Below are 11,393 nucleotides of genomic sequence, written 5' to 3' on the forward strand. Positions count from 1 at the left end.
GGGTCCCAGGATTTTGGGCTATCCTTGATGCTTTCCCAGGCCACAGGCAGGGAGCCAAATGGGAAGGGGAGCAGCTGGGACACAAGCCAGCACCTCTATGGGATTGCGGTGCATGCAAAGCAATAGTTTAGTCACAAGACTACCTTGCCAGGCCCTAGACCTGCATATTTTATGGTTACCTGATTATTGTATAGCTGCTTCTGCTCCCAGTTTATACTTTTCATGAAAAAGGACTTCATTTTATTTACTAACAGATGCAACAGTTCCTAGAATTATGCAGAAATGAATATTTTTTAAACATGAAGGGTACAGCAGGTATGAGATCTTCAGTACAATGAGACTTCTTTCAAGAGAATAAAGTAGGGAAGTCAAGACCTACATTAGATTTATTTATTTTTATTGCAAAGTCGGAGAGACAGAGAGGAAGTTCCGTCCATTGATTCACTCCCCAAATGGCCACAATGACTGTAGCTGCGCCAGTCCGAAGCCAGGAGCCCAGAGACTTTTTCCAGGTTTCCCACCTGGGTGCAGGGTCCCAAAGCTTTGGGCCATTCTCAACTGCTTTCCCAGGTCACAGGCAGGGAACTGGATGGGAAACGGGGCTGCCAGATTAGAACAGGCTCCCATATAGGATCCTGGTGGGTTCAAGCCAAGGACTTTAGCTGCTAGGTTACCAAACCAGGCCCAACACCTACATTGGGGAAAATAAATCTTCCCTTGGAGATCCAGATGTTTAGAACTTCAGACAAGGTCGGGAAATGCTGATAGTTAAATTCTTGATTTGGGATTTAGGAAGCAAAGTTACTTTCCTTGCCACTTGCCACCATTGTCATCTGCGAGACTTTGAGGAAAGGAAGAAAGTTTCCTGCCAGTCTTCACCATAACTGTGCCTGAGAAAGTGACTGCCAAACTAAAGAAATGTTGAGCTTCAATCTCTAGAGATTTACAATATAGTAGTGGAGAAAGAATATTTGCAAATGATAACATGTTTGCCATAATACCACAGAAGTCAAGAAAACTGAATGGTAAGACTTGACAGTGGTTAAATCAGATTGTGATTGAACAATGTGCACGTAATAATAGAATCTTGCAGTCACTATCACATTACATTTCCTGCCTTATTATCATTTCTTGGAGTACATGGCCACAGTGTGGCAGACACTACACTAGACAACTTCATGCATTTAATCTTGTTCAACTTGATAAACACTCCAAGGGGCAACCTTTGTTCGGTCATGTTAGGAGGAGGAAACACGGGCCTGAGGAAGTAAAGTAGCAACTGTTAAGGTCAGCCAGACAGTAATGTCTGCTCTTCAGGGACATGTATCATGTCCCTTATTCAGGGAAAAGATCACCTTTTCCTTTTAAAAATAAAAATCCACCATTTGAGCCCTGTGCAATGGCTTGATTGGCTAATCATCCCCCTTCAAACACTGGGATCCCATATGGGCACTGGTTCATGTCCTACCTGTTCCACTTCTCATCCAGCTCCCTACTTGTAGCCTGGGAAAGCAGTTGAGGACAGCCCAACACCTTGGGACCCTGCACCCACATGGGAGACCCGGAAGAGCTCCAGGCTTCTTCAATTAGCTCGTTCCTGGTATTGTGGCCACGTGGGGAGTGAACCAATAGATGAAAGATCTTTCTGTCTCTCCTTCTCTCTATAGATCTGTCTTTTCAATGAAAAGAAATAAATCTTGGGCCCGGCGCGGTGGCGCAAGTGGTTAAAGGGCCTCGCCTTGCACGCCCGGGATCCCATATGGGCGCCGGTTCTAATCCCGGCAGCCCCGCTTCCCTTCCAGCTCCCTGCCTGTGGCCCGGGAAAGCAGTCGAGGACGGCCCAAAGCTTTGGGACCCTGCACCCGCGTGGGAGACCCGGAAGAGGCTCCTGGCTTCGGATCGGCATAGTATCGGCCCGTTGCGCTCACTTGGGGAGTGAATCATCGGATGGAAGATCTTCCTCTCTGTCTCTCCTCTCTGTATATCCGCCTTTCCAATGAAAAAATAATAAAAATAAATCTTTAAAAAAAAAAAAAAAAAAAAAAAGAAAGAAATCTTAAACAAAATAAAAACCCACCATTTGCTCTCAGAGATCCTTATTTTCAAGCAAGAAGGAATTTAGTCATAAAACCAAGAATAACAGTAAGCATAATGATCAAGTTTAATGAAAAAGGGTACACCTGACAGACCAGGTGGACATCTTAGTTAAGAACTGAAATTCCAGTCCATTTGCAGACTGGAGTTTTTTGGATATAGGTCACCATTTCTCCTCCCTCCACACCCTTTCTATGATTGGGATATTCCTGTGAGAACTTCCTGATGGACACTTTCACCTCCTTGGTATAGAGCAGAGAAGGTTCCCCTAAGATTTCCCCTGTAAGTTTTGGTCTGCTTCCAAAGCTTGCTTTCACATTTCTTCTCTCATTCAGCCACACAACATGACTATATTCTTGCCCCAAAATTCCCATTTGCTTTTTCCTTCTTATACTAATGGCTGTCTAGCTACCCAAGTAATAGAAAGAAAATAGTTATTTTCAGAAACCATAATAGGTAACTGGAAATGGATATTAGTTTCCAATCAGTCCTTCAATACCTAGGTTACATTTTCTATTCAGGTTAAATAAGCTTCAACAAATCAGTGTTGAGAGAATCTTAGGGGTGAAGTTATCCTAGTTGGACAGATTAGGTCAATAAAACAGGCATGAAGCATCATACTCTTCTCAATCAAGATTCTACCACTGATGTTTTCACTGTAAATGCATTTTTAATATCTTCTAGCTATGGATAATGTCTTCATAAGCATTAATTTGGCACAGCACCGGCCATTATGATCACTTGAAGAGTGAATCATCAGCCAGAAGATATTTCTGTCTCTCTTCTTCTCTATATATATGACTTTGCAATAAAAATAAAGAAACTTTTTTTAAAAAAATGCTTTGTTGGGCCCGGCGCGATGGTGCAGTGGTTAAGGTCCTCGCCTTGCATGCCTGGGATCCCATACGGGCGCTGGTTCTAGTCCCGGCGGCCCGCTTCCCATCCAGCTCCCTGCTTGTGGCCTGGGAAAGCAGTCAAGGACGACCCAAAGCTTTGGGACCCTGCACCCGCGTGGGAGACCCGGAAAAGGCTCCTGGCTTCGGTTTGGCACAGCATTGGCCATTGCGCTGACTTGGGGAGTGAATCATTGGACGGAAGATCTTCCTCTCTGTCTGTCCTCTCTGTATATCCACCTTTCCAATAAAAAAATAATAATAAATCTAAAAAAAAAAAAAAAAAACTTTGTGTGGGGGCTGGAACGATGGCTCAGTTGACTAATCCTCCTCTGTTAAATGCTGGAGTCTGCACTTAGTTTTCTGACAAAATACTTCAGTAAGCATATTGGTCCAAATTGAACTAAAAAATCAGTCCTTTCCAAGGACTTGACCCTCATTACCTGAACACTTCATGCCAGACATACCTTTCCAGCACCATAACTAAAGCAAATCTCCACGCTTAATCCATGAACTATTATCAGACAAATAGATCCTTGCAACTCAAGTCTGGACAGCCAATACAGAAAGCAAAGTTGGTAAGAGGAATGGGTTTTTTCAAGAATCTAGCAATCTTGGGAGAAGTAGATCTCTGGACTCAAAATATGTTTTTTTCCACAAAGCAAACCAGTGAAAAAGGATTTTTAATGGGACAGGGGTAGTTACAGGGCAGAGTTAGGGGGAAAAAATCAAGTTAGTTGATTAGTAGGCAGATTTTCAGGCTTTGTTCTGATTATGGTCCATCTGAGAAATCCAGGGCTTAGCATGATACAGAGAGTAGTGTAAACTGGGGAGAGGTTTCCTTATGAGTGGACCCAGCACACTCACAGCAGCTGCCTGTGGGGGTCAGTGCACGTTAGACTCTGGTGCATCTAATGGCCTGGCTTGTGAGACGATGGACATGGTGAGAGGGTGACAGTGTTCTGCTTCCCAAGCATGTCAGGTGCCAGCCAACCATTCCGTGCAGTGAGGTCAGTGGCAGTGCATCTTTTGCCAGGAGAGAAGGTCCCACCTGTGCAGACAAATGGGGAAACCAGGTGACAAAAACGGAATCCTCCTTCCCTCTTTTGTTCCCTGCTGGAAGAGAAGGCAGGAGGAGGGGCGAAAGAAATACCTACACTGAAAACAAGGGAAGATGAAAGTAAGTCATCTTCAGTGTGCACAGGTTGGGCGATTAGAAAAGGGGCTCAGCAAGCATATTCTGCAGCCTGATGCTTAAGAAATTACCCCAGGCTTAGGTCACCCATTCCTACAACACAGTATTGGACCTGGAAAAATTTTAGTTGTGACTAAGACCTAGCATCTCTCAAATATGATTGGTTCTGATTAAATCATTCGCTTGGTCAACACATAATGAGCACCTATAGTGAGTGAGCAGTGTCCTCCAGACTAAATAAGAAGCCAGCCTACCCCTTCATGCTGTCAGTGTCCAGCAGGGGAATGGGCACCAACCCATGATAATGACACAAAGCAGTGGCTTCACCTAAGATTGGCATCCATTTGTAAGATTACTATTTCATTAGAGAGACCGAAGAAGAAGCCAGACTCTGGGCAGTTAAGGATGTGGCAACTATCTTCCTCATCACTTTTTCCTTTATTGAAATAGAAGGCACTTGAGGTCATGGAGAATGCAGATGTGATGGTACTTCAGTAACCAGCTCAACAGATTGTTTAGTATGTTTCCTCATGGACAGAGTGGAGATCTCACAGAGCGGTTGGAAAGATTAAGACAGTGACTGTCACTGGCACAGAACGATTCAAGTGATTGTAATTTTTCCTTTTTGCTTACTTCACAAAGAAATTACTATATCAGATGTTCTACTACATGTGATTAGACAGGTCCTATTAATTCTTAGTATAGACAATAGAAAGCCTAATAGAAAAGTCTAGGACAATAAAAGTTTCCAAAAAAAAATATTCCCGACATGAACTCATCACTGTGTAACAGGACCCTTGTCCTTCTAGCCTTTCCTTTTCCCCTGCAGTCATGTCGTTTGTCAGACTTGGCCTCTTCTAGAGAGCCCCATATACCAGACTGGGAGGAATGCTTCATTTAAACAGAGGTTTTTTAAAATTTGAAAGTCGCCTCTGTTTTCTGAATGGAAATCAAAAGGCAACATAGGAGTAGTCAGTCATATGTAATATTTCTATCCTAATGGGTAATTAGACTGGGATGAATAACTCTATGGAGTAGGTACATTATGTGAACAATGTGATGGGGATTGCATACCCTAAATATTTATATGAGACACAAAATTGGCCCTATTGAGGCAAAACAATAGGAGCAAAGATTCATGAGAAAAACAAATAAAATTGTTTTGTGAAATGTGAAAAAACAAAATTATAGAATACTTTATGTGCAATTTCATACATGAAATATAACTTCTTTACTAAAATGAATATTAAGTGTGGAGGGGTAACCTCTTCTCCCATTGCAGGATCATTCTGCTGACATACAGTCCAGTCAGAGCCACTGCAGCCATCAATTCTCATTTCACATTTGCTTCTTTGATCATATTCCCACTCAGTGCTGGACAAGTTTAATTTATTTGACTTCATCCTCCACTGAATTTCTGCTTCGGGTTTTCCATTTGTTTTCATCTGCTTCCTGTTTTGGTGCAGTCTCTTCTGGAACTTCTGACTGTGAAGTCTATTCTGGTGGGGGTGCCTCTGGAGGAGGGGGCGCCTCTGGTGGGGGAGGTGCCTCTGGTGGGGGAGGTGCCTCTGGTGGGGGAGGTGCTTCTGCAGGTGGGGGCGCCTCTGGTGGGGGAGGTGCTTCTGCAGGTGGGGGTGCCTCTGGTGGGGGAGGCGCTTCTGCAGGTGGAGGCGCCTCTGCAGGTGGGGGTGCCTCTGCAGGTGGGGGCGCCTCTGCAGGTGGGGGTGCTTCTGCAGGTGGAGGTGCTTCTGCAGGTGGAGGTGCCTCTGCTGGTGGAGGTGCCTCTGCTGGTGGAGGTGCCTCTGGGGGTGGGGCCTCCTCTGGTGGTGGTGGTGGTGGTGGTGGGGCCTCTGATGGGATTTCCTCCTCGGAGGGGAGCTCTGATTCAGATTCCTCCTTTGACTCCACTATTGACACCACTGCCGACTTCACCTCAGTGACGAGGAAGGACATTATGATGAGAACACACAAGACTACTATAAGAAAGATAGGGACTACGAAAAATAACATAGTCAGGCTCTCTTTGCTTGACCCTTTTACAACACGAGGAGTACTTGTGCCTGAAATTTTCGTTTTATTATACGGCTTGCCAGGGGGTCCACTGTCCACACTACCCCCATTTCCTGGATATCTGCAGTCAGGAGGGGCATAGCCACTATCACAATGACAATGCTTATAATTGTTGCAAACTCCTCTCCCAAAACAACTTTCATCTGGTTTGCAGGTAGAGGAGGATGCCTTGTAAACAACGCAGGTATGATCCTTGCAGACTTTATTCGTGCCACAGTAAGTGTCACTGCTCACATCTCCATAGTCAGACTGATCATTGTTGCTATCTATGCTCCAACACCAGTCATCATAATGAGCAACCTGGATCACTGTATGCTGGGGTGGGATATATGGCACAAAATGAAGACCTGTACATACAAGTTTCCCACATAATATGTTATCACCTACACATGGAGCATATGTTGGTTGAGTTTGAGAAGTGCGCTGACAATTTCCAAACCGGTTCGCTTTACTGTTCAGTGAAAAGTAACAGTCCTCTGGAGCAGATCTTGCAAGTGATCCATATATACCCACGCATTGATTATCAGGGTTCTGACACCTACCCGCAAGGCAAAGGTAAATTCTGTCACATGATGTGCCATCTTGCATGTAGACATCTGGAGGGCACCTGCCAGACCTACCAGTGCAGTACTCTGGAAGGTCACAATTATCATTAATAGCACGACATAAAGCCCCCTTTCTTTTAATCTTACATTGTATGCAGCATAATCCACTGCTACACTGTGCACCGACCTTTAATCTACATGTTGAGTCACAGCAAGGGTCCAGGTCACAGGCAGTGCCACAGTCACACTGCTCTGAGTCATCTACCACTCCATTGCCACAATTTCCGGTCCTGCGCACACGACTTCTATGCCACGGCTTGTTAAACAGGCAGGCCCCTCGGTGTTCACGAAGAAAGTGGTAGAAGTAGTCAGAGCTGCAGTTGCTGAAGCTGCTTTCTTTAGTGACATTTTCACCCATGAGGCAAAAGGGTTGACCTTTACAAGCACAGGCTGAGTGGTCATGCTGAATGCCAAGGTTATGCCCAAGCTCATGCACCATGAGTGCTGCAAACAGGAGGACGTCTTCATGATGGAAGGATTCCACAGCTGCCGCAAACCCACCTGAGCAGGCCCCGTTGAGAAATGCCTGGCCCATATTCTCTCCAGGGTGATGCCCAACAATCATGTGGGCAACATCATACCTCACATGATGGACGAGCTCCTCTTGTCTCCAGCTGTTGAAGTTCCTGAGTGTGACTTGTAAGTCTTCAGCAACCTCTACCAGGTTCCTCTCAGTCCAAATCTCCATTCCAGCCAGCACCACCTCTGTGTTTATTCCCCTAGTGAAACTGTTGACCAGAGCAATGATGTCCATGACTCTCTGAACTGTCTCATTGACGTTCCTGCCCCACATCTGGAACCTCTGGTTGTCGACCACAACAAACATCTCCACATACTTGATGTGTGACCACAAATAGGTCAGCGCCTGTGAGTTAGGAAGCCTCTTGCCACCTAGTTGCTGACTGGTAGACACTCCTTGGCCGCCTTTAGAAGTGGCACCACAGGAGACTCGAGTTCCATGTGCCATGGTGTACAACACATGTTCAAATTGTTTGGAAGAACGTAAGGGCTCAATGCTATAGGTTGTCTCCCCCTTTACCAGAATGCCCCTGAGGCCTGAACAGGTGTTGATAGACACGAAAGAGCCTGGCACCCCTTCTATGTAGCCTTCATAGTGGCAGTCGTGTGGAATGAAAAGCATTTCTTGCTCTAGCACCCCATCGTGATAGCTGTAGACTGGAAAGTCATTCACGAAATAATCTCTCTTCACATTTAGGTGAATCAGGTGCTTCTGGCCTTGTATAAATAGTACATATGAGGGCTTTCCTCCTGGTTTTTGATTTCTCTCAACTGGCAGATTCTCAGGAATAATTATTTCATAGAAGGAGTAATATGTTGAACTCAGGTGACAGTATATGCTTGGTAAAAAAATCAACAATATCAAAATTTCTAACCTGAGATATGAGAGACCTAGCTGTAACCATAACCTTAAGTTCCATTTCTGTTGAGCCCAAGTCTTAAGCTTTGTCTTAGCCACTTGCTTCATCTGAAGAGAAAGCAGGAGCGAGGTGGAGTCTCTCAGTGTTGCTACCTGTGACATGGCCATAGTGCATCAGTTGATGAGACAGGGTCTGTGTCAGCAACAGCTCTTCTTAGACACTCAGGGTGGTAGCGCCAAGTTTCTGCTGGCCCTCTTCAGTTGGCTGCTGTTTAATTCTGAATCTTACCGTCTTAAGACTATCCTTTGGTTCTTGCTTGTCTTCTGGCCGTCAGTAGTAGTATCATTAGTGTATTTATGACTTCCTTCCAACACCAACAGCTTTAGTGTTCCTTGGCTACATTTCCCTTTTATCTTTACCGTGAGAGATACACAAAGCAGAAAGCTGGTAGTGACTCAGCTAGTACTGTAACTCAGGAAAATTATGCTTTATCCCAAGCCCAGGCCACACTACTTCTGAGAGCCGTTAATCTGCTCATTCTTTGAAAACCAACATTCTGGCAGGGTGCTGATGGGGGGAGGGGACAAGGATTCTCTGGGGATCCCCAGCCAGGATTGTTCTCTGTTGCCCACTGCCTCTTCTCATTTCTAGTATTCAGGATGCCATTTCTCCATTCAGCTCTCCTGTGCCAGTGACTGTTTTTTTTTCCCCTCCCCCTGTCCATTCTACAAACAGTACAGAGTCCATTTGGGAGATGTGGTTTGTTCGAGGAGCTTCACTGGCCCACGTTTGAGGTACAGCAGCTGAATATCTAAGGTTTTCCTGAACTTCCAACCTGGTGCTCATCTTTCTGGCCAGATGAGTTCAGCTGAAACATGGGTGACTGAAGCTCAGATGCTCACACTGAAATGAAGTATTTGGGGTACCCTTCTATGTCCTGCCCAAATTCATTCGCTACGTAATGACGGGGCAAAAGTCATCCTGAGTTTTTAAGGCACCCAAAATAGCAACTTTGAGAAGGTAATAGTAGACTGGCTATGCTAGAAGTTCTCCTTAAAGAGTGGAACTACTTTTCTGGACCCACAAAATACTGAATTTCTCTGCCTTAAACAAAACTGTGTATGTTCAGAGATTATAGAAACAGGTGCTGACTTTTCCTGACTACAAGAAGTGATTTGCAAGATAGCATTTTAGGGCTGGCATTCTGGTATAGTGGGTAAAAGCATCACCTGTGGCATCAGTATCCCACATGCGTGTCAATTCAAGCCCCATATGCTCCACTTCCTGTCCAGCTCACTATTAATATACCTGGGAAAGCAACAGATGGCCCACAAGCTTGGGCCCTGAGACTAGGAAGAAGCTCCTGGCCCAGCTACACCAATTATAGCCATGGAGGGTAAACCAGCAGATGGAATCTCTATCTCTGCCTCTGGCTTTCATGTAAATGGAAAAAAGAAATATTTTTTTACACTGCATTTCAGTAAGAAATAGAACGGGCTTTAATTCAACTCACAGCCAAATTTTCTGTCAATGAACAGTGAAAAAAAGAAAAATTGTTCTACTCCATTGTCTAACTCTTAGATTTTCCCATCTTAAAAAAATAATTTAATCTTCTTGACAAGGTTTCCATTTATAAGACGTATCATCTAAGATTAGTGAATTTTATCTCAAAATACATCTTGAATTAGACTATTCTCTGAGCTAATAAGGTAATTCTTTTTTTTTTTAAGGTTTATTAATTTTACTGGAAAGTCAGACCTACAGAGAGAAGGCGAGACAGAGAGGAAGAACTTCTACCCACTGGTTCACTCCCCAAGTGGCTGCAATGGCCAGAGATGAGCCAATCCAAAGCCAGGAGTCAGCAGCTTCTTCTAGATCTCCCATATGCATGCAGGGTCCCGAGGTCCTGGGCCATCTTTGACTGGTTTCCCAGACCACAAGCAGGGAGCTGGATGGGAAGCAGGGCCTCTGGGACACAAGCTGGCACCCATATGGGATCTCGGTGCATGCAAGGCAAGGACCTTAGCCACTAGGCTACCACACCAGACCCAATAAGGTAATCCTTAAAAGATGCTGTGTTTTTGTGAAATATTTCCAGTCAGTCACACATTTATGGGGACATATTAAAATGCTACTTGAGGACATACTCGGCAGAGTGAGAGGTTAAAAAATAAATCAACTCTGAGATTGAGAAGAATATGGGGAAAAACTGAATAATGGAAACTACATATCCTCTTGCTCTGCTCTGTGAATTGGAAGTTTGCCTGCTAGCTCTTTTATTTACCAATGCAGGCACCAACCAAAAAGTGCTTCAAGGACCCTGTGTTATAACCTAGTGGCTAAAGTCCTTACTTTGCATGCACCAAGATCCTGTATCCCATATGGGTGCAGGTTCGTATCTTGGCTGTTCCACTTCCCATCCAGCCCCCTGCTTGTGGCCTGGGATAGTCAAGGACGACTCAAAGACTTGGGACCTTGCATCTCTGTGAGAGACCAGGAAGATGCTCCTGGCTCTAGCTGTTGCAGCCATCTGGGGAGTGAACCAGCAGATGGACCTTCTTCTCTGTCTCGTTCTCTGTAAAATCTGTCTTTCCAGTAAAAATAAGTCTTTAAAAAAAAAGAAGTGCTTCAAAAAAGAGCAAGAATAGGATCCAATGCGGTGGCCTAGTGGCTAAAGTCTTCGCCTTGAATGTGCAGGTGATCCCATATGGGCACCAGTTCTAATCCTGGTGGTGCCACTTCCCATCCAGCTCCCTTTTTGTGGCCTGGGAAAGCAGTTGAGGACGGCCCAAAGCCTTGAGAACCTGCACCCGAGTGTGGGAGACCTGGAGGAAGTTCCTGGCTCCTGGCTTCGGTTTGGTGCAGCACCAGTCGTTGTGCTCACTTGGGGAGTAAATCACTGGGTAGAAGATCTTCCTTCTGTCTCTCCTCCTCTCTGTATATCTGACTTTGCAATAAAGATAAATTTCAAAAAAAAAAGGAGCAAGAATAAAGTGTTGGGGTTGGTGGGTGCGATGGTTGAACCAGACCAATCCTCTACCTCCAAGTGCTGACATCTCATATGGGCGCTTGTTCTAGTCCTGGCCACTCCACTTCCCATTCAGCTCCCTGCTTTTGGACTGGGAAAGTAGTCGAGGATGGCCCAAGGCATTGGGAC

General features: G+C 45.0%; 1 protein-coding gene across 1 annotated transcript; it reads right to left on the minus strand.

Moving 5' to 3' along the window:
* Positions 1–5,676: 5,676 nt before the first annotated feature.
* LOC121160784 (disintegrin and metalloproteinase domain-containing protein 1a-like) lies at positions 5,677–8,403 on the minus strand. The gene has a single exon (XM_040986849.1). The coding sequence runs from the start codon at positions 8,401–8,403 to the stop codon at positions 5,677–5,679; it is 2,727 nt and encodes a 908-aa protein (XP_040842783.1).
* Positions 8,404–11,393: the final 2,990 nt, after the last annotated feature.

This window comes from Ochotona curzoniae, unplaced genomic scaffold (genome assembly GCF_017591425.1).
Source record: "Ochotona curzoniae isolate NIBS_2020 unplaced genomic scaffold, NIBS_Ocur_1.0 contig_46, whole genome shotgun sequence".
Classification (NCBI taxonomy): domain Eukaryota; kingdom Metazoa; phylum Chordata; class Mammalia; order Lagomorpha; family Ochotonidae; genus Ochotona; species Ochotona curzoniae.